Source organism: Anolis sagrei, chromosome 5 (genome assembly GCF_037176765.1).
Source record: "Anolis sagrei isolate rAnoSag1 chromosome 5, rAnoSag1.mat, whole genome shotgun sequence".
NCBI classification, from domain to species: domain Eukaryota; kingdom Metazoa; phylum Chordata; class Lepidosauria; order Squamata; family Dactyloidae; genus Anolis; species Anolis sagrei.
In genome coordinates this window covers 192,515,220-192,538,717 of record NC_090025.1, presented here as the reverse complement: position 1 = coordinate 192,538,717, position 23,498 = coordinate 192,515,220, and the positions used below count along the sequence as shown (strand labels likewise).

The following is a 23,498-nucleotide window of genomic DNA, read 5'->3' as shown; positions in this document are numbered from 1 at the left end:
GTGGGGCAAATTGTCCGGGAGAACATGACCCTTTAGATAACCTGGACCCAAACCATATAGGGCTTTAAAGGTCAAAACCAACACCTTGTAATTTGCCCGGAAACGAATTGGCAGCCAGTGGAGTGACTTTAGGATAGATGTAATATGCTCACTGGGTTGTTGTAGGTTTTTTCCGGGCTATATGGCCATGTTCTAGAGGCATTTTCTCCTGACGTTTCGCCTGCATCTATGGCAAGCATCCTCAGAGGTAGTGAGGTCTGTTGGAAGTAGGAAAATGGGTTTATATATCTGTGGAATGACCAGGGTGGGACAAAGGACTTTTGTCTGCTGGAGCTAGGTGTGAATGTTTCAACTGACCACCTTGATTAGCATTTAATGGCTTGGAAGTGCCTTTGTTGAGAGTGATTTGATGTGCCTGATTGTTTCCTCTCTGTTGTTTTGCTGTTGTAATTTTTGAGTTTTTTAATACTGGTAGCCAGATTTTGTTCATTTTCATGGTTTCTTCCTTTCTGTTGAAATTGTCCACATGCTTGTGGATTTCAATGGCTTCTCTGTGTAGTCTGCTCCTCCTAGATGTTCCTCTAACTAATCTGGGTGCTGTATTTTGAACCAGCTGGAGTTTCCAAACTTGGTACAAGGATAGCCCATTGTAATACACATTTCAAAAGTCCAAGCTTGAGGTTACCAGTGCGTGCATTACCATCTTCAGGTCCTCCAAATCTAGGAAGGGGTGCAGCTGCGTATTGGCCGAAGCTGTTAGTAAGCAGTTTTGAGCATTGTTGCATCTCCCTGGGCTGACATTAGAAGAGATGGATCCAGAAGAACCCCAAGCTGCGAACACAGTCTTTCAGGGGCAGTGTAACCCCATCCAGAACTGGTTGACACACCTTCATCCCTAGATGAAGACCCTTGATGGCAAGCACCTCTGTTTTGTCTGGATTCAGTTTCAATTTCTTTTTCCTCATCCAGCCTATTACCTCCTTCAGGCATTCATTCATAGGAGACACACTATCCTTAGCTGAAGCTGTTTTGGAAGGCACGGAGCAATATATTTAGGTGTCATCAACACGTTGGTGATAGAATGGCACCTTGTGAGATACCACATAACAGCTCCTTTTTTTTGAGGAGCAACTATTCCAAGCGCCCACCCTCTGGAACCTGACTGAGAGGTATGACTGGAACCACTGCAGCACACTGCCTCCAATTCCCAGTCCTTCCAGTCATTCCAAATGGATGCCATGGTTAATGGTATCTAAGATCCAACTACATCCAGATGCAAAAACTGGATTGCCTTCCAGCTGAAGTGCACAAGCCTGTTGTCCACATCAAAAAGGCTCCGAGAAAATATTTGCAGATAGACTAGGTGAATTACAAATTTAATTGTTTCTGTCAAGGTAACAATGGTTGAGTCCATTTCTCCAACTCCACTCCCATCGGTTTTTTCCCCCAGCTTTGTGCTTCTAAAATGGGACCATCATGTAAGATCCTTCATGGCACTTATTGATCTTGTTTGAAACAGTCCTACCAGCAAACGTTCTGCTGGAACTTTGTATTCCTTGTGCTCGGCGAGTCCTGTGCTTTAACAGCTGCTCTCTTTACCCTTCTCTTTAACATTAACCTTCCCTTTGAAGCACAATACAGCGCCTGAAGGGCTGTAGATTCTTCTTATGACCTTTTGCTTTATTCAGTGCAAAAAGCCCTTGTTTCTTTACTTAGCATTTCATCAGGTAGTCTTGTTGAGTAAGTCTTGATGGACAGATCTTTGCTCTCTTTACAGACATGAGGCACATCAACTGTCGGCCGTTTGAACAAAGATTTTTCTCCATTTTTTATTTGAACCACGGTTCCATTTTTCTCCCCTTTGGGAAACATAATGGAATTGGCCTAGGAAGCATTGAATGATTGATCAGTTCTTCCAGGTTGTAAAAATATGGTAAATATGGTGATCGATTTTTGTCAAATGGCTGCTTATTAATTAGGTGTTAAAAACTATTTTCAGGGAGTTTGTTACATATTTAATAAATTTTGATGTATCCCTCATTTTCCATTTTAAATGCTTCACCACACTTGTGGCCAAAATCAGACTGATGTTGAAAGGCAACATGAAATACACTTTTCCCTCTTTATCATTTCATGCTTCATCTGTTTTCTAGGGCTAGATCTCAGTTTATTCCAGTGACTCAATGGTTGTGTCAAGTTACTCCACACACACACAGGTTGTGTTTATAAGGTGGGAGAGAAAAGGCTCTCAACATTGATACTTGCAGGTATATTTTGAGTTGCTCTGAGTCCCTCTGAGTGACTCAAAATATACCTGCAAGTATCCATTTTTTGGCTACTTGCAGGTATATTTTGAATCGCTCTGAGTTCCTCAGTGAGGAAGAGGGGGCGGGATATAAAACAAAGTAAATAAGTATATTTTTATAAAACAATAGAAGCACAATGTGTTTGTGTGTGTGTCCGTCCGTCCAAATTAATTGTCCACATATGATGAAAGACAGACACATTCATTGGAAAGATAGTTTTACTATTCATTCCAGGGCTCAGAATTTTATCATTTTCAATGTTGGTCTTCTGTGTTAGGCTCCATTTGTCACACATCTGGATTTTATTAATGATCTAAGTCAACCTGGGGTCGGGAACCCTGACGGGGGTCATGAGGGGGTGTCAGAGGGGTCACCAAAGACTGTCAGAAAACAAAGACTGTCATTGGGGTTCTCTGTGAAATGTTTGGCCCAATTCCATCTTTGGTGGGGTTCAGAATGCTTGTTGATTGTAGGTGAATTATACATCTCAGCAACTACAACTCCCAATGTCAAGGTCTATTTTCCCCAAAATCCACCAGTGTTGGTATTTAGGCATTTTGAGTACCCATGCCAAGTTTGGTCCAGATCCATATTGTTTGAGTCCACAGTGCTCTCTGGATGGAGGTGAACTACAACTCCAAAACTCAAGATCGGTGCCCACCAAACCTTTCCAGTATTCTTTGTTGGTCTTTGGAGTTCTGTATGCCAAGTTTGGTTCAATTCCATCATTGGTGAAGTTCAGAATGCCCTTTGATTGTAGGTGAACTATAAATCCCAGTGACTACAACTCTCAAATGACAAAATTAATCTCCCCCAACCCCAGCAGTATTCAAATTTGGGCATATTGGTTATTTGTGCCAAATTTCATCCAGTGACTGAAATTACATCCTGTGTATCAGATATTTACATTCTGATTCATAACAGCAGCAAAATTAGAGTTATGAAGTAGCAACGAAAATAATTTTATGGTTGGTGGTCACCACAACATGAGAAACTGTGTTAAGGGGTTTTAGCATTGGGAAGGTTGAGAACCACTGATCTAAGTCGATCCTGCAAGAATGAAGTCAGTCCAACACTGATATTGGAGAATACCAAATTGCCTTGCATCAATGAGACCATCTCTTTCTGTTCAAAGCTTGCTTAGGTCTTTCCTAGCACACCTGACTGTGATCCTTTTAACCAAAGATGTGGAGGATTGAATCCCATACCACATCAGTGTACAGTATGTGCTCTGCCATTGAGACAAACTTGTAACTGGGGACCTCCTGGTTCATAGCACCGTCTCTTGGCCGCAGTGCCGAGCTAGGTTTGTCAGTGGCATGAATAAATTAATCTCTACACAGCAAAAGGGATTCAGTGACAACCGAGAAGTAATGCTTTTCTGTAGCACGAGAGCAATTGCAAGAATTGCCAAGCGCATAAATTATTCACGCTGCAGTTTCCACAAGTAGCCAGTGACATTTGTATTTTCCAAATAATGCAAAATAAATCGTGTGTGTGTGTGTGTGTGTGTGTGTATGTATATAATTTCTATATATAACACAGAAGTCATCGTAGTTTTTGTGTAGGAGGGTGCATAAACATGCCACAGGCAGGGAGCCCGCTGCTGATATAAACCCTTGGCAAAGTAATATATTTATGGGACCGCAGAACATGATCTCGGTGAATATCAATTAGCCATAACAAAATAATTAACAGTAGCAATGTATTCAATTAGCTGAATGTTGCACTTTATTTGTAAATGAGAAATTGTACAAGGTTCATTGCTTCTTTTCCAAAGTAGTTCCAATAAAAACACGGTGCTTGGAAATGCCGGGGGGGGGGGGGGGGGGTGGGTGTCATATTTGAAACCAGTGTCCGTAATGATGCTGAGGTTAAATCAGGCATTGTCATTAGAACCTTGAGGGTCAGTTCTGGGGCCACATACCGTTTAATGTTGACCTTACTAGTAGATACTTACAGTGAGAATACTGTGTGGCAGAGAGTGTTTGAGGACCGGGACATCCGTAAGGATACCAAGGTGCTTGTCTATAAAGCTGTTGTCCTCCCAACCCTGCTCTATGCCTGCAAAACGTGGACTGTTAACAGACGTCATATGCAACTCCTGGAACGATTCCATCAGCGCTGCCTCCGGAAAATCCTGCAAATCTCTTGGGAAGACAAGCAGACAAACGTCAGCGTGCTGGAAGAAGCAAAGACCACCAGCATTGAAGCGATGGTCCTCTGCCATCAAGTCCGCTGGGCCGGCCACGTTGTCCGGATGCCCGACCACCATCTCCCAAAGCAGTTGCTCTACTCTGAACTTAAGAATGGAAAATGGAACATTGGTGGACAGGAAAAGCGATTTAAAGATGGCCTCAAAGCCAACCTTAAAATCTCTGGCATAGACTCTGAGAACTGGGAAGCCCTGGCCCTTGAGTGCTCTAGTTGGAGGTCAGCTGTGACCAGCAGTGCTGCAGAATTCGAGGAGGCACGAGTGGAGGGTGAAAGAGAGAAACGTGCCAGGAGGAAGGCACGTCAAGCCAACTCCGACCGGGACCGCCTTCCACCTGGAAACCAATGCTTTCACTGTGGGAGAAGAGGCTGGTCAAGAATAGGGCTCCACAGCCACCTACAAACCCACAAGGAAACCCATCATGGAAGACCATCTTACTCGTTCAACGAGGGATCGCCTAAGTAAGTAAGTAAGTAACTTTGTGGCATCCCCCTCCCCAGCCAGAGCATCAGGTTTAGAGCCCTCTTCTGAATGACAGCCATCAAGCTGCATAGATAAGAGCATTGTTCTTGATTCTCTCTGGGCAGTAATAGGTGAGTGGCAATCAAATCATCTCAAAGAATGAATTTATTGAGCTGTTAGTGGAAAGAAATCTTGGCTCATCATGATAAAAAACTTTTGAAAAGACCTGGCAGAGATGAGAACTTCAGAATAAAGGTGTCAAATGCCAACCCAGGTATATCTTAGCAACTTAGAATCATAGAATTACCATAGAATAACAGTTGGAAGAGACAACATGGGCCATCTAGTTCAACCACCTGCCATGCAGGAAAGCACAATTAAAGTACTCCTGACAAATGGTCATCCAACCTCTGTTTAAAAGCTTCCAAAGAATGAGCTTACATCTTAGGTTGCTCAACATTCTGATCTGAGGTTCAATGTCATGATGTGGCCCCATTTGTTAAAATGGCTTTATGTAGTTAGGAGTGTTACAAGCCAAGTTTATTTGGGTTGCCCACAGAGTAGGGGGAGGGTCTATTGAAATTCCCTCAATTGCCGTCCATCCCAACTGCCATTGTCCTGACCTCAGAGAGAGGGAGAGAGAGGAAGACGGAAGAGGAGGAGGAATAATAGAATCATAGAATCAAAGAGTTGAAAGAGACCTCATGGGGCATCCAGTCCACCCCCCCCCCCCCCCCCGCCAAGAAGCAGGAATATTGCATTCAAATCACCCCTGACAGATGGCCATCCAGCCTCTGTTTAAAAGCTTCCAAAGAAGGAGCCTCCACCATGCTCTGGGGCAGAGAGTTCCACTGCTGAATAGCTCTCACAGTCAGGAAGTTCTTCCTCATGTTCAGATGGAATCTCCTTTTTTGTAGTTTGAAGCCATTGTTCCTCGTCCTAATCTCCATGGAAGCAGAAAACAAGGAGGAGGAGGAGGAGGAGAAAGTATAGTTCAACCATGCCTAGGTTTAATAACAGATGGGATGCCCTCCCTCCATCCCAACTGCGATTGCCTTGGTCTCAGAGGTAAAGCAGAAAAGGCAGACACAGGTCCATCATTCTTAGGCCCAGGATCAGGCAAAAAGCCATCCCTACATCCTAACCGTCGCTACCTTGGCCTCACAGGAAGTAGGCATAGAGCTTTTTCGATCTATGCTCCAATTCTGTGGAACTCATTGCCTCCATATGTTAGAGCAATGTCGGAGTTGCGACCTTTTGTAAAAGCGCTCAAGACTTGGCTGTTGCATTTAAGTAATCAGATCAAATTTGCCAAATAGTCACTGCTAAAGGTTTTTATGTTGAATGTTTTATATTGTGAAATGCTATTTTAAATTGTAAGTCGCTCGGAGCATCTTGGTGGAGAGCGACTAATTAAGAAATAAAATAAAGTGAAGTGAAGAAGAAGAGGCAGACACAGCTCCATCATGCTTAGACCCAGGAGCAGAAGGAAGGCCCTTTGTCCATCTGAATGCTACTGCCCTGGCTTTGGCGGGAGAGAAGAAGAGACCATATCTTCTGAATGTGATCCCCTTCCACGCGGACATCCTCCCTTTCCGTTTGTGTTATATCTTAATTAGACTGGAAGCCTAGAGCAGGAACTGTTTAGGAGTTCTTTCCCTTATAAAGTGCCATGTATAATCTTTGCATTTATTCCCCAGCTTAGACTCTTATTTGAGTCAGATAATAATTTTCCACTTACTTCTCTGTCTTCTAGTCCATCTCCCTCTATTTTCCAACTTGGTATCTCCAACTCAGTTGTCTCTCCTACACCTTAGTTATGGTAGCAATGGGGGGGGGGGGGGGGGAAACCACACTGCTGAGAGGCTTCTTCTGCCCTGCTGTGCTGCAGGGCAGAGTATTGGATGCTAGAAGTTATGTTGTGATTAAAAATAGTGCCGGAATGTTCTAAAGGAAACCAGAGTAACTATCTGGTGGGTCCCATTCTCTCCATCGCCACCTCTTCTCAGTTTGTGATCTTCTAGGTACTCCAACCCATGTGCTCTATCTGAGGCACATTATGGGTTGAGTGAACCCCAGTTCAAGGAGCTTTTCCATGTCCTCTTGTGCTTAAATGATATGTACATAATTGCGGGTTTACAATTGGTGCTTGTTCTCATTCCTTTTTTTTCTATTGGAAGGCCTAATTAAATGTGCACACAAAATATTGTAAATTTTACCCATGAAAAAGTTATTTGTCACCAACGGAGATGTACGTTTTCTGCATCATGGTGTGTGTAATGCTTACATGCCTTTTGTTTCTCTAGTTCTGAAGCATTAGACGAGCTCTATTCAGTGAGCCTGAAGTCTCTTGTAGAGACTCTCTCCTAAAGCATCTCATTATTTCCCTTTAGCCATTGTACCAGAATATGTATCACAAATTCATTCTCATTTTTGTCTCACAAATTCATTTTCTTCTTATTGTTTGGCAGCATCTCCTGGCTGCCATTGTATCGTTACGTCTCATTTGATAATGGTGTATGTTTGTCTGTGCAAGGCAAACATACACATACTCATAGGATTGCAAAAGTCAAAGCTAGTATGGCCCAATTTGTCCTTTTAAATGAGGATTCCACATTCTATGAACCCCATTAATGTCACACTCCATCTGTGTTATGCTGTATAATATGGTCCAAGAACTCCAAATGCCTTGATCTTCTTTAGTGCTCAGTGAGATGATCTAGCATCTCTATTTGAATGTGTAATAGTCCAGATATTCCAGTGTCCTCATTTGGAGCAGCCTGCATGTCTGATGGGAAGAAAGAGTGTGATTTAAGGGTTGGTTCATACTGATTTGTTCATTAGTTGAACTCCAAAGCATTGAGGGATAGCTTGCATTTGTAAATGGGCCATCTTGGATGATGATGATGATGATGATGATGACGATGACAACGATGGACTGAGCGAACCAATGCTTTTTAGTGGGCTCAGTTCACAGAAGTGTTGAGTAATCAAGTGACGATGGACCCCCCTCCCCTCCCGCAGCATGGGGAAACCAACTTTATGCCTTACTGTTAAAGACATAACGCTATGGTCTCTGTGTATATGTGTCTGCTTGTGCAGTCCTTTAATTTTCTCTCCTTTGCTTGTTCCGCAGCAGTGAGTCTGTTAATTTCCTGCTTTTGTTTTCCTTTGGTACGGTCCAGGCAATTGCTTTTAATTGATCTGTTGGAGTCAGTCAGGAGAATTTGTTTGTGATTAAGTCCCTCGCAGCCTCCCCCAGTCACTTGCTATGCATTGCTGGACCTTTTTCATTCCCTGTGCATTTTTAAAATGCTCTTAAATTTTCTCAATGGTAAATGTTTGATTTCGATGTGCTTTGAGACATTTTTCTCTGACAGTTTCCACTCTATTGACTAACCGAGCTCTTGCTTGGGGAGAGACCAGAGCTCTATATTGATAGAAACATGTGAGATCTGATTTTTTAATATGTTTTTTTATTGTTCATTCATTCAGTCGCTTCCGACTCTTCATGACCTCATGGACCAGCCCACGCCAGAGCTCCCTGTCGGCCTTCACCACTCCCAGCTCCGTCAAGGTCAAACCAGTCACTTCAAGGATCCCATCCATCCACCTTGACCTTGGTCGGCCCCGCTTCCTTTTTCCTTCCATTTTCCCCAGCATAATTGTCTTCTCTAAGCTTTCCTATCTTCTCATTATGTGGCCAAAATATTTCATCTTGGCCTCTAATATCCTCCCTCCAAAGAGCAGTCGGGCTTTATTACCTAAGTATAGATTGGTTGGATCTTCTCGCAGTCCATGGCACTCTCAGAACTTTCCTCCAACACCACAATTCAAAAGCATCTATCTTCCTTCTCTCAGTCTTCTTTATGGTCTAGCTCCCACATCTGTAGGTTACTACGGGAATACCATTGCTTTTACTATGCAGATATTTGTTGCTAGTGTGCTAGCCCCCCGACTCTGGAACACCCTCCCCAAAGACCTTAGACAGGCCCCTACATTGGCTGCCTTCAGAAAGAACTTGAAGACCTGACTTTTCCGATGCGCCTTCCCAGATTAGGAAATCTCCACCACCAAGTCCCATAAGCACTTTATCAGAACCAATGATTGCTGCACATCGCACATCGCACTTGCCCTGGAAGCCCTATATACACCTCCTGTCACATCAGCACGTTTAATCTTGTACCCATTGCTCTGGCCCGGCCCAGTTTTATTGTGTTTACTGTATTGTGCCTGTTGTTTATTTTGCTTTATTCTGTTTTTAATTGTTTGATTTGCTTAGATTGCATTGTGTTGTGTGTTGAGGCCTCGGCCTGTGTAAGCCGCATCGAATCCTTCGGGAGATGCTAGCGGGGTACAAATAGAGTTTAATAATAATAATAATAATAATGTCTTTACACTTCACTATTTTATCGAGATTGGTCATTGCTCTCCTCCCAAGAAGTAAGCGTCTTCTGATTTCCTGGCTGCAGTCTGCATATGCAATAATCTTTGCACCTAGAAATACAAAGTCCATCATGTTGTACACAGCTTAATGTATCAGATACCTTACAATTTGGGACATATACAGTGTGGTTTATTATGTTCAGATGCACACAATAGGTACCTCATACACATATGTATTATAGGATTATTACCTTTCACACCTTGAATCATAACAGTAGTCACAACCTTTGTTTCCCACTCACTGATGAATATTAACTCTAGTATTCAGGACCATGTGAGGGACCTGGTTTTTGGTTGAGGAAATGGAGAATATAAATATATAAAACCCTTTAGAGCTCTGTTGAGTTAAGAAAAGAGACATGCTTACCTAGTTCGCTCTTCTGGTTCGATTTGCAGCTAGACACATTCCATTTGGAGACCTACAGGTAGAATCATAGAATTGAAAGAGACCAAAGGGCCACCCAGTCCAGTCCCCTGGAGCAGCAGAAAACAAGTTGGTGCTATATTGCATATGGCATCCTTTCATATATTTAAACATGGGTGTCCTGTCACCTTTTAGTCTTTCTTCTCCAGGCTAAATCGACTCCCAAAGCTGCTCCTCACTGGGCATGGTTTTCCAGACCTTTTTCCTCCTCAGGACACATTTCAGATTGTATTGTCGAAGACTTTCATAGCTAGAATCACTGGTGTTGCGTGGTTTTTGGGCTGCATTTTCTCATGTCTTTAGATGATCTAATGATGGCAAAGCAAGTGAAGTATATATACCTGTGGAATGTCCAAGGTGGGAGAAAGAAACTGAAGGGTGCAATTAGTAAGCCTGATTTGCAGATGTTTGAGTAGGATTTCAGCTTGTCAATGTCCTATGAATGGAAGATGATTGTGGACTGTTCTGTGGATCAGATGTTCACTGGTACCTTTTTAACATTTAAAGTTCCCATGATTGGTGGAAGTTGTACAAGAGGCTTATTTACTAGCAACACCTTAGGCATACTTCAGTTCTAAAGATGATACTTTTTGCCTCTTGGTTCATGTTTCATTGCCGTCTTGCAGATGTGTTTCTCCCCAGCAGCCTTTTGTTATCTCCTGCTGGTTCATATTATTTGGCTGAATTATTGTATGTTTGTGACCTGTTTTTGCTAAGGCCTCTTTGTGACCTGTTTAGGTGCTCTGAATAGGAAATTGTAGGTTAAGAATATTGTTATAAATAATAAATAATAAGATTACAATGGATCGATCTAAAAGAACATGTCTGTAAAATTATGGAGGTTCTTGAGGTGATCTTAAACATCATTGAAGATTGAGACAAATGGACAGAATTAATGGCAAAACATGCCCTGAGTTGGACTGAATTTGAAATACTTCCCTGTTATCTAATTTTCATTTTGCTACACCTTTGTTGGTTTACTAATTGCATCATCAGCCCCAGATAGCAAGATTAATTACTCTGACCTTTGTACATTCAAACATTCTAGAACATTGTCTATTGATTTTTGTATAGAAGCTACAGCCTTTGCCTTGTTACTCACTTTGCTAGAAAAATAAATCAAACTGTAGGATTTTGTGTGTACCCTGCACATTATGTGGTTCTGTTTACATGCTTTTTCTTTCACACATTTATGACTTTGTTTTTGGATTTTCATGCTTTCAGGAGTTGGAAATTAAGGTAAGCCAAATTGTTAAAAGTTGTGGTGAAGTGAGTAAATTATGCATAATGTGACATGAAAGTTGTAAGTGCTTATAATGGTTGGACAAACAAGCTGAGGGCTTGTTTGTTGTGTTGCGGATGGTAGAAGCAAAGCAAGAAAAATGTGTGAGGATTTTCCACAAACAAATAAGCAAGGTTTGATAGCCTTCCCACAAGTATTAAAGCATCATTGAGTACAGTACTGTTGAACAAAATATGGAGAGCTTATGGCTGTGCATGGAAGTGTATAATTTGTAGATTTTATTCCTTGCTTCTCCAAAACAAGGAGAGGCAAACCATTGATGTTCCTCCGTAGGTGGTTAGTTCCTTATTAGATATTTATTTATTTATTTATTATTTGGATTTATATGCTGCCACTCGGAGCGGCTTACAAGAATGGCTAAAATCTAACACAATTTAAAAACAGCAATATCAAAAATCAAAGACCTGTCGAAACAGGTATGTTTTACATGCCCTGCGGAAAGCTGATAAGTCCCGCAAGGCACGGACTTCAGGTGGCAGAGTATTCCAGAGTGATGGTGCCACTGCTGTGAAGGCTCTGCGTCTGGTTGCTGTTAGACTCAAGGTCTTGACACTGGGGACTTCCAATAGATCTTGGTCCTCAGAACGGAGGGATATCTGGGGTTGATAGGGGGTGAGGCGGTCCCTCAGGTACATAGGCCCCAGACCATGCAAGGCCTTAAAGGTGAGTACCATCACTTTGAAAGTGATCCGATGCTCGATTGGTAACCAATGCAGCTGCAGTAAGATTGGGGTTATGTGGCGTCTCATCGGAATTCCCGCAAGAAGCCGAGCAGCTGCATTTTGTACCAACTTGAGCTTCCGGATCACCGACAGAGGAAGGCCAATGTAGAGGGCGTTACAGTAGTCCAGTCTTGAGATGACCGTGGCCTGGATCACCGTAGGTAGGTCGTCCTTGGACAGGTAGGAGGCCAGCCGTCTGGCCTGCCGCACGTGAAAAAAGGCGGTTCTGCTAACAGCAGAGACCTGGGCCTCCATCGTCAGCAGAGGGTCCAAAAGGACTCCCAGACTCTTTACCAATGATGACGGGCGTAGCGCCTCACCATCCAGGGTAGGCAGTTGGATATCCCCACTGCCCGGTCAACCCAGCCATAGGATCTCCGTCTTTGCTGGATTCACCCTCAACCTGCTGGCACGCAGCCATCCAGTAACGGCCTCGAGGCACTGATGGAAACAATATGACACAAAGCAGCTGAGGGATTTTATAGTGAAAGAGACATGAAGGAAAAAGTGGAATGTTGCAGGTTCAGCAACGTGAAATGTGTAGGACTGTCAATGTATTGCATCTCAGGAGTCCTTCATAAGAGTTCAGGAATGGTTTCTTTTGGTGCAGATGGAAGGTACATGTGGGTTGAGAGGGTCTTGTTACTTTTCTTAGGAAATGTCTTTCTCTTAATTTGAGAATACTATAACATCTGAACTTCAGAAGAACTCCTCAGCCTGTTGTCTATGTAAGTCAAGTAGAACGTTAGGATTCTTGTGAGTTACGTGACCACTCTTTGGCAATGTGAATCAGCAGAATAAGACTGTACATTTTGTTCTTTCTTAGCTTCCCGTATGGTGTTGCCATATAATATGCTTGTGGCAAAGTTCACCAGGGAAGCTAATTAAATAAAATAGTGGCCCGGTGTATATCAGCAGTTTGCTTTATGGAAGCCACCAATGATCTTGTTGATGGCAATTTGATTATTGCCTGTTTGCAACATGTCAGAATATCATAAATCAAAGCAACTCAAATCAGAAAGGGAAACGGCGAAGTGTAAACCACTTGGTTTAAAATATAGCAATTCTCAGAGAATTCTTTGGTTAATATTAAAATTATTTGAACTTACTCATGTTACCTGCTCAGGTAATCTCTGGAAAAGATCAAAGCTATCTGCTAGAGTTAAAGGAAGCTTTTCTGTGGAAATAAGAAGGGGAATTTGATAATTTCTCAAATTTGCATACTACCATACCAACATGGGAAATAAAGAAGATAAAACCGTCCAGGTGTAGACTCTTGTTTTGCAGTGCAAACTTTTCAGACTTTTGTGGCTGCAGGTCCTTAAGAAAAACCTTGTATTGTATTCTTTTTATTATTTAAATAGCACGACGAACAGGCATGTGGATGGATATAAAATGAATCAGTGTAAAGAATGTGAATAAATATTTGTCATTAATCAAAGTTCCACCATTGTTTAGAAGTAAGTATGGGAAATAAGAGCAGCAGTAAAGTTTGGCAAGTGAAAGGCATTGATCCCTACACACACACACTGGTTTTGAATGAAATTTTAATGACAATTTTCAGGTGAAATGCTGCACCTCTTCTTTCTGATCCCTTGATATCTATTTTACTCTCAAGGATGATTTTTTGCAGGCTTCATTTCTCTCTTGTAGCCTGTTCTGGACAGAGAAGGAATAAAATTGCCTCTTTGATCAGCAGTGGGAGAATCTTTTTGCAGGCAAAAACGTTATTCAAAGATGAAAGTCTAATGCTTTAGCTGAAGATGTGTGGGACTGTCTCTCTGACACTTACACCACAATTCTGAAGCTTCACAGAACTAATTGATAACGGTTGGCAGATTTCTGGGAGGTAATGTGTATATTTAGAAGGGGAAAATTTTAGGGACATGCACATTCTTTGTATACTTGCAAAGATTTCTTGCTGTCATTCTAAGCAGACCTATAGTTCAATATGAAGTAGTTCTATAGCGTCTTACTTCTGTGACTGCTGAGAAATAATTGCAGCTCTGCGATGGGTATTCAGTACATCCAACTTTGGATTTTCAGTATCCCTGTTGATTCTGTGTTGGAGTCAGGATGAGGATGCTGCTTACTCTTGTATCATTATGGCAGCTTGGAAAAAGGATGAATTGGCTGCATCTCAACTCCATAACAGCACTAGGCATGGACATGATAGCATGCAATAGGCTGGCTGTATTTTCAATAGGTCCAAAAAAACCTGCTTACTTTCTTAGCCTGGACAATGTGGCTCAGCAGAGACGCTTCTGCATTGCACATGCAAGAGTTAGAAGAGATCACAAGGACGATCCAGTTCAACTCCCTTGTACCATGGGTTTTCAATCACCTTTCTTGAATGTGCATGGGATTAAGACATGTAGAGATAATAGCATTTCAGAAAACTGGTATGAAGTGTTTATTGGACTATTCATCCAAACTTCTTCGCTGTTTTTCTAAATGCTTATTCCAGACATTTTCTTACCTCCTGTTGACCTCATTGGTGTCCTGGACATCCATCATTTTCAGTCTCTTGCTGAGGAATTCCTTCCTGTGCTATTTGTTTGGCTCTGTCTTGTGGCACTTCCCAGATCCGTTTTGGATGAACTGGGTCGCAGCTGTTGAGCAAACAGGAAAACACAATGGGCCAGCGCCTAACTTTCTGAATGTACCAATCATGATCTTATTAATATACTGTCTTGGCAAAACCATACTGGCTGCAGGCTCCTCCAATTTCTACGTAAGAGTTAATAGGCACAGTTTGTACCAGACTTTTGGATTGCTCAAGTTTTGCTTTTTCTTGATTCGGTCTTCTCTCTTTGTGTGCTTTCTGTGATGCTTTTTTTAGGCCAAGCAGCTGGAAGAGAAAGACAGAGAGTTGAAGAAGCACGATGCTTACTACAAAGAGCAGCTGGCTCGACTGGAAGAGAGGGTGAGAACGTTTATTCTCTTTTAATGAAAGGGTTTGCTGTTAATTCCTGTTAGGCACTTAGTTTTTGGCTCAGGTTCCTCTTCAACATGCAGAGCTGATAGGAAATGTTTTCTGGCCTCTGCCCCTGGATGGGAAGCCAAGGGCCACTGCGTGGTTGCGGTCTCCTTTTCCAAGAAGGAATATTGCAGCAAGGGAGAAACCAGCCTGGCCCTGTTGATGGACCAGAAAAGGAGCAGCTGCAGACAATTTGCTTCCATCCATCTTTGCCAGAAAGAACTCTGCTCTGTCAGCCAGTTGTCCTGGGATTGTAAAACTGTTGGAGAGCACACTCTGGTTCTTATCTGTCTGGTGGGGGCTTAAAAGTCTGCTTATTTGGGTGAACATGAGGTGGAGGGAGGACCCTCTGGATATGCCTGCGAGTCCACGTCTCTGTGTCCGTGGCATTGCAATATTTTTAAGGTAAATTGATGAGCTTCCATTTGAAAGAGGAGACTTAACAGTCAGGCTTACAGATGAATATTAAGAAAACTAAAATAATGACTCCAGAAGGATTACATAATTTAAGTATTCGTTATTATGATATCAAAATAGTTAAAGGTTTTCTATACATAGAGTTAATAATAAATCGTAATGAGACTGTGGTCAAGAAGTTGGTTGTTAAGAGTTTTAATTGTTTATATGCTTAGATTGTTTATATTTTTATGAGATGTGTTTTATTGTTTACCTGTGCAACATTGATTTTTTGCCAAATTTATAAACCGTCTTGAGTCCCTTCTTGAGTTGAGAAAGGCAGGGTAGGAATGAAGTAAATAAATAAAAGAAATCAGAAGTCGACTACAATTTGGTGGACAATTGTAAAGGAACTACAAGATCCCCAAGTAAAAAAAGATACAACATTAAATACCAAAATGGTATTTTGATTTACCATGTAGGAATATGAATAGTGGACAGTAAGGAAACCCAACCAGAAAATAATCAACTCATTTGAAATGTGGTCTGGAGGAAAGTTCTCTGGACACCATGGACTACCAAAAAGGCAAATAAAGCAATCCAAATCCAAGTCAAGCTTTGAACTCTTCCCAGAAGCTGAAATGACTAAACTGAATACGCTTTGGATGTATCATGAAGTGATAAAGATAAAAGTAGTAGAAAAAGAGGAAGACCACAGGAGAGATGGACTGACTCAATCAAGGAAGCTTGTCTCTGAACTTGGCTTTTAGTGAGAGTCTCTTGGAGGCCTTTTAGTCATAGGGATACCATAAAATGATGCTGACTTGATAGCACGTACCAGCACCATCCAAATCAGTAGCGAAAACCAAATGTGTAGAGTAGATGGAGGAGAGAGAATAACTTTGTAAATTGCAAAACTAGTCCACTATCACAGTTTTCATATTTTTCATGTTTGTTGTTGAAATACAACATTTGACATCCTAGGTCACTGGGATTGTTGGCTGCCTTGAGGCCTTATGTGGAGAGAAGTAGGCTAAAAATAAAGTAATAATAATAATGCACTTTATTTGTATTCTGCTTTATCTTCCCAGAGGGACTCAGAGTGGATTACAGTACACATATAAGACAAACATTCAGTGCCTTTTTACACAGTGAACGACATACAATGCACAGATAAAGGCCTTCCCCTTTTCATCTCCAGTGTCTGGAGGCGATGTTCAACTCCGGCCATTGGGAGGTGCTCCATGCTGAGGAACCTGCTGTTCATAGACATCTCCTGATCTTTTTGCTGGCATGTCTGCATTAAGCACACTTTTACCTTCTTGCCGTGGCAGTACCTATTGGTCTACTTGCATTGTATGCTTTCAAATTGTTAGGTAGGCAGAAGCTATGGCTCACAATCGGGAGCTCACCCCAACTCGCAGCTTTGAACTGCTAAGCCTCTCGTCAACAGCTTCTCTTGCAGCTGGTGGTTTTAACAGCTTTGCTCCCATGGCCCATTTAATAAGTAAATAAATATGGTCAAGGGTCAGCATTTCAGTTATCTCCCTCTAGGACCCTCTTCGAATGCCGTGCGTTTCCCTCCAGAAAAACAAAAACAGAAGTGGCCTAAATTTCTTGTTTGAGAGAGATGGTTTTTTAAAGTTAGAAAGTCCGCTAGGGCCATGTTTATGTGTATGAGTCTTTTAAGTTGCATGTCAACTTACGGCAAGCCCATGAGGACCATGCAACCTATTTAAAAGATGGATTCCTTCTCTTGGAAATTCTTTAGTAGTCTTTTGTCTTCTTAATATTCAGCCGGAGTCCCGCAGCTGTGATCCGGCCATGGCCTGGCTGTTCAGATTTGACGCATGGGTAGTTCAGCCCAGAGAATACTCAAAATGTCTTAAAGAGTGTGTCTGATGAGACTTGTAGATTTTGATTTCTTAGCATTTTGTTAAACTTTGGCCTTTTTGCTTCAAAGAACTCAAGGTGGCTGTCACCGGGGAGCTACTGCTTTTCCAGTTTTTTTTGCTTGCTATCAGCAGTAATCACTTACATCGGTGTACAGGATTTCATTAAAACCAGCTAAAATTCATCAGACAAGCTAACAGTTCTTGAGTTTCATAGAATTCCTCTGTAGGCTTGATAGCAGAAATTCTCAGAAAAAGAAAGAAGGGAAACAACAATCACCCCAGAGAGCTGAGAGAGCGAGAGAAAAGAAATGTGTTGCTGAGAGAAGGCAACTCATAGAATCTTAATATCCCTGTGATACTTCATAGGAATTTTAACAAAGGTTTACAGTGATCATAGTAGATCATTTGCAGTGCAGAAAGCAATACGTTGTATTAAGGGAGATTGGAGCAAAAGGAGCAATGGGCCTCGTTACCTGAAAAATAAAATGCAGCAGCCTATTCAGGTGGAAGGTATGAACCTTTCCTTATAAAGGGAAACATAACTTTGGTGGACAGGAAAAGAGATTTAAAGATGGAATCAAAGACAACCTTAAAAGCCGTGGCATAGACACCAAGAACTGGGAAGCCCTGGCCCTTGAGCACTCTAACTGGAGGTCAGCTGTGACCAGCAGTGCTGCAGAATTCAAAGAGGCACGAATGGAGGGTGTAAGGAAGAAACATGCCAAGAGGAAAGCGTGTCAAACCAACCCTGACTGGGACTACCTTCCACCTGGAAACTGATGTCCTCAGTGCAGGAGAACACAGCCACCTATGAACCCATCTATGAGCCACCTATGAACCCACCTATGAACCCATCGCCAAGATAACAGACTTGGACGACCATCATTCTTGAGCTACGAGGAATAGCCTAAGAAAGATAAAGAGTTAACTTATTAGTCTAACTAATTGTAGATTGCTTACTGTGACTGACATTGGCTTTCCATGGTCTTGTGTCAAAATCTCTTAGACTTGCTGATGAAGATCCTCTTACTTTAGGAATACTTGAGACTCCCTTTGAGAAATTTCTCACGGCAAGTGTACATTCTGCTACTTAGCTATGACCTCTCCCTCTTTCACTAATTGAAATTACACTAAGTGAAATTACACCAGGGATTTCACATTGTGGTCTTAACTGCTCCTCAACATGGAGGCTCTACCCTTAATAAAATCAATAAAATTCTCAGCAGATCTTCCATAGACTAGAAGGTGGCTAATCTTTGGAAAAAATGAAAGCAGAATATGTGAAGTGCCCATAAATCAGTGCCTTTGGTGATTGTGTTAACTGTAAAATGCAAGGCGCAAAGCTGATTGGTTAGGGCAAGCCCGGGGAGCTAGCTGAGCCTGGGAGTTTTGGCAACAGTTACATTTTTAAGTTCGAGCATTGCAGGAACTTGCAAAGAGAGAGATAGTTATTGCTTAATGAGCTGCTGGAAGGAGATTTTCTACATGGACACCGAAAGACCATTTTAATCTCTCTAAAAAGGACATTGTGTGAGTCGATGCAACTCTTCACACGATTGTATATATGTTGCTCTGCATTACAAAGAGTGAACTACTTGTTCTTTACTGATCATCTGCGTGGCATATTTTCTTTCTCTGGCAAGACAGTATGTGGACTGATAAAAGGTGAACTACGTGTGATTTTTATTATGCCACATTGTGGACAAAGTACATTTTCAGGATCACTGAGGAACAGCTACATTTTTGAGTGAGGCTTAAGCTCAGCTCTCTTAAAGTGTAAAACAAGCCCTTAATGTGTAGGCAGAAGTTACAATAAAACACCAATTTAATCCTAAACCAGTTTGTGTTAGGTGGCATTTATATATATTATACCACTAAGTGTCAAAGCACCTCTGTATAATTAATTGGATCTTTTCATTAGCCTTTTTTTCAATTAAGAGTTTCACATTCACGTTTCTCCCTGCAGCAGAAACACTTCCGCAGTCATTGATAATAAAGGGAGATGACAACAGCACAGATTAGTGTCAGCGCCGTGCGCTCCTTCGAGAGCAGAGTTATTATACATATTCACTGCCAGATGACGGCTGTCACTTTGAAAAATATTTCAGGGCCCTGAGTGAAGATGCACTAACCTTTTGTTGAGGATTAATACCAGGCAGGGCGAGTCTGCCTCCATGACAGGTGTGCTACTAAAACATAAACAAGCCTGTTCTCCGGGGCAAGAGCCATCCATAAATATTGTTTATGTGCAAAAATAGAAAAGAAAGAGGCAGGCGAGGAGAAAGCAAATCCTTTGATATTTTGAAAGCCAAAAGGGAGAAAGTCATTCCCCAAACAGCTCCTGGTATTTGTAGGTCAGCTGTGGCATATAGGTTGTGAGTTACTACGTACTGCAGAACAGCTAAGCAAGATAGAATAGTTTAACAAAGGTGTTAAAGAATAACCTCCCCACACAGTATATCTGCTCAGGCTAGAAACTTGTTATTTAATAGTTTCCCACATTAGATTTCAGGAGGAGAGAGATCCATTCATCATGGCTAAAGGGGACATTTTCTTCTTCAGACCTGGAGAAAATATGAGCCAATTCTCCTGATTCACATTGATACCAGAACAGCCCTCGGAGCTTTCAGCCCCAGCCACAATAGCAGAAGATGGAATGGTTCGGTTTGCTTTTCTTCCTTTAATGTTGAATGAGAACCTACTCGCTGGCAGCATGAAAGGCTGGATCTAATGCAGTCGGAGCCCATAGTGGGCTAATTGCCATTCTTGTATGGGAAATGGCAAATCAATGGGAAAATAGATTGAAATAATGAAGACGCTTAGAATGGAAGCGCTCGCTTTTCCTTCCAGCGGGAGACCTCAGCAAAACTCGCCCAGACACTCCATCATTATGCTGCGTCATTACTTCATTTCCAAAGTGCAGATGCTAAGAATTGAAGAGAACCAGCAATCTGTCATTATCAAGTATTCCCACCCACCAACCCGGTAGCCTGGCATGTTTCAAAATTATGCAGAGACAGTTGAGACAAACACATCATCTGCATTTCAAATGCACATGCCAGAACATGTGTAATTAGAGTCAGTGTCGTTCGGCAGATCATCTCCTAGATGTAGATGAGGGAGATTTGGATTTAAATCAGACTTGGAGGTTGGCAGTCACTGAATCTACTGCATGAGTACTGTTTGGATCACTGGAAGCAAGACCATGCAAATCTGGAATTGCTATAGTAGAGAAGAAGGCAAGGCTGGGCTACCAATGCCCTGTAATAGCCCATTGAATGCTAAGCTGTGGGCCAAAATAAGTGATAAGACCTGAATGCCACATAGCATGTGCTCATTGTTAGCATAAACATCCTCAAATCAGCTCTCATTATGCATGGAAAATACATAACATAGTGAGCAATTTATGTGCGTGTAATTATAATTTTACAGAGTGAAATGCATGTATCCTATGTCCCAAACAAGATGAAGACAGTAAACATAAGACTGCAATTATGTCGGCGCACAAGATTCAGTGTTTTGAACATCTGGTTTAGAATGAGAATGATAGCAACTGTGAGCACTGTAGGATTTTTTTTTCATGGTGAGAAGCAGGTTAAAGCATAATTTATTATCATCTCACCAAATGATAACAATTTGATATGACCACATAGTAGTGGAATGTTGTTTATGTGTGTATGTATGAGCGGATCAGCTTCAATATGCATGCGCAGCTGTTTCCCCCTGCTTCCTATCTCACCTATGCCCACGATATCAACTTTGTTCATCTTAGACCAGGAGCCCCCGGTGGCGCAGTGGGTTAAACCCCTGTGCCGGCAGGACTGAAGACTGACAGGTCACAGGTTCGAATGCGGGGAGAGGCGGATGAGCTCCCTCTATCAGCTCCAGCTCCTCATGCGGTGACATGAGAGAAGCCTTCCACAAGGATGATAAAAACATCAAATCATCCGGGCGTCGCCTGGGCAACGTCCTTGCAGATGGCCAATTCTCTCATGCCAGAAGCAACTTGCAGTTTCTCAAGTCACTCCTGACACGACAAAAACAAACAAACAAAACAAAAATCTTAGACCTCTCTTGTTTTTCCCTTCCGCTGTAACGCATTCTTGTGGCAGCGTGACTACTCTGTTGGTTCACTTCCAATGACTAATTCCTAGTTTCCAGTTTCAAAGATTCCTTGTAGAGCATCAAATCACTAGGGACTAAGATATTTAAAGAAGCAGGTCCCTTTGCGTAAAAGGCACCATATGGTCTGTGAAGGTCTTCTTCTATTTCCCACCTGTATCTGTATGTGAGACAGCGTCTCTCACACATGAGAAGGTTTCCCCTGTGACTGCCAAAGGTAATCAGTCTGACATCTTTCTTGTTGACTTGCTATCATGTCTTGAAGATACATCTATTTTAACTGATGTTAACAGCCTGCACTTTTGTTGGGTTTCAAGAGGAGCCTAAGATGGTCTAAGACAGCGTTTCTCAACCTGGGGGTCGGGACCCCTGGAGGGGTCGCGAGGGGGTGTCAGAGGGGTCACCAAAGACACCAGAAAACACAGTATTTTCTGTTGGTCATGAAGGTTCTGTGTGGGAAATTTGGCCCAATTCAATCGTTGGTAGGATTCAGAATGTCCCAACAACTACAACTCCCAAATGACAAGGTCTATTTTCCACAAACTCCACCAGTGTTTGCATTGGGCATATTGAGAATTCGTGCCAAGCTTGGTCCAGATCCATCATTGTTTGAGTCCACAGCGCTCTCTGGATGTAGGTGAACTACAACTCCCAAAACTCAAGGTCAATGCCCATCAAACCCTGTGTGCCAAGTTTGATTCAATTCCATTGTTGGTGGAGTTCAGAATGCGCTTTGATTTTAGGTGAACTATAAATCCCAGCAACTACAACTCCCACAGGACAAAATTAATACCCTCCCCCAATCCCACCAGTATTCAAATTTGGGTGTATTAGTTATTTGTGCCAAATTTGGTCCGGTGTATGAAAATACATCCTGCATATCAGATATTTACATTACTATTCATAACAGCAGCAAAATGACAGTTATGAAGTAGCAACGAAACTAATTTTGTGGTTGGGGGTCACCATAACATGAGGAAGCGTATTAAGGGGTTGAGAACCACTGGTCTAAGATGAGAGAGGAGATTGGTATAATGTCTTCCAGTGGCCAGTCTTCAAGAGCCATCACACAAGTTGATGCCATGGTTGTTTATCCTATGGAACTGTAGGACAAAACAACTGGGGCTCTCTGAGCTAGTAGGTTGCCAAAACAGAAGTTCTGAGGTCTGCCAAAGTTCCCCTTGTGTTTGATGTGGATGGTCTGAATTAAGTTAAATGTGTCCCATTAGATTCCAAGGAAATCAGGCCAGTGAAATAGGGAGCTGACCCATTTGTTAGTCCAGGATTTCCCATCAGACTGAACAGATGTAAGTTCATCTGTTCCTGATCCAAGTCAAGAGCTTTTATTTTGCTCTTTAGAGAAAGTTACATCCCATTATGTAAGAGCAGTGATGTCATTCTTAGTAGTGGAAGATTTTTTCCAGTCACAGTCTTGTTTGGCTGCTTCTTTGGTTTTAAAAAAACCAGACATACAGTGATGGTTGTCTCCTCTTGATAGGAAAAAAATGCGCAGGCTGATTGGACTTATCTTCACAAAACAGGTTTGTTTTCAAATTCCAGGAGGATGCAGATGCACATCAAGGAAATGGCATCCATATGTGTTTTCTTGCCCCCTCCCATTATGTGGGATTTTCAGTGGAGGTAGGATTGAGGCTTCATTTGAGGTGTAGGTTTATTGCATAGGCTGTCAAGGAATATTAACCTTCAAGTAAGATGAGCACACGTACAGTAAAGCTGTGAGCCGGTGGCACGCACTGTACCTGGTATTAACCAGTATTATCCATCCTGCTTGCTGCAGTAAATAGGATTTTGCTATTATGATGTGTCAGGGTTTTCACAGCAATCAAATTTACTAGACACTAAACTGCTCTCCTCTCTGCTGAGCGGCTTTAGTCTGGATTTTTGTGCTCGCATTAATCCTGTTGGTAGGAAATCCGCATCCCAATTGTGCAGAGAAATTATAATTTAATGATCTCTTCACTAACCCCCCTTCCAGCCCTTTGCAAGCCTCAGAAAAAGAACATGTCTTTTTTTTTTGTTGCTGTGATAGCTCCGAGGCATTGAAAAAAGGAGATAATGCACAATTCAGCTTCCAAGCCAAGTATCATCTGTCCGTGTGTATATTTGCTGTGAACAAATGATTACAATGCAAGGCACGCAGGTTTCAGATTTCCTCCCACCCACTGCTCAGTTCGTCTTTGCCGAGGTTCAACAGGTGAATGATCTA

At 42.1% G+C, this 23,498-nt stretch overlaps 1 protein-coding gene across 3 annotated transcripts in view; it reads left to right on the top strand.

The window, feature by feature from the left end:
- The window catches only part of CHCHD3 (coiled-coil-helix-coiled-coil-helix domain containing 3), a 312,145-nt gene that overhangs the window by 161,157 nt on the left and 127,490 nt on the right, over nucleotides 1-23,498 (top strand). The window contains exons 5-6 of one of the 3 annotated variants that reach the window (XM_060776415.2): nucleotides 11,078-11,092; nucleotides 14,721-14,804. The exons of 1 other annotated variant lie outside the window; for it this stretch is intronic. In XM_060776415.2, coding sequence (XP_060632398.2) covers nucleotides 11,078-11,092; nucleotides 14,721-14,804 — 99 coding nt within the window. The remainder of the gene's footprint in view (nucleotides 1-11,077; nucleotides 11,093-14,720; nucleotides 14,805-23,498) is intronic. One more of the 3 variants, XM_060776416.2, reaches the window with a different exon arrangement.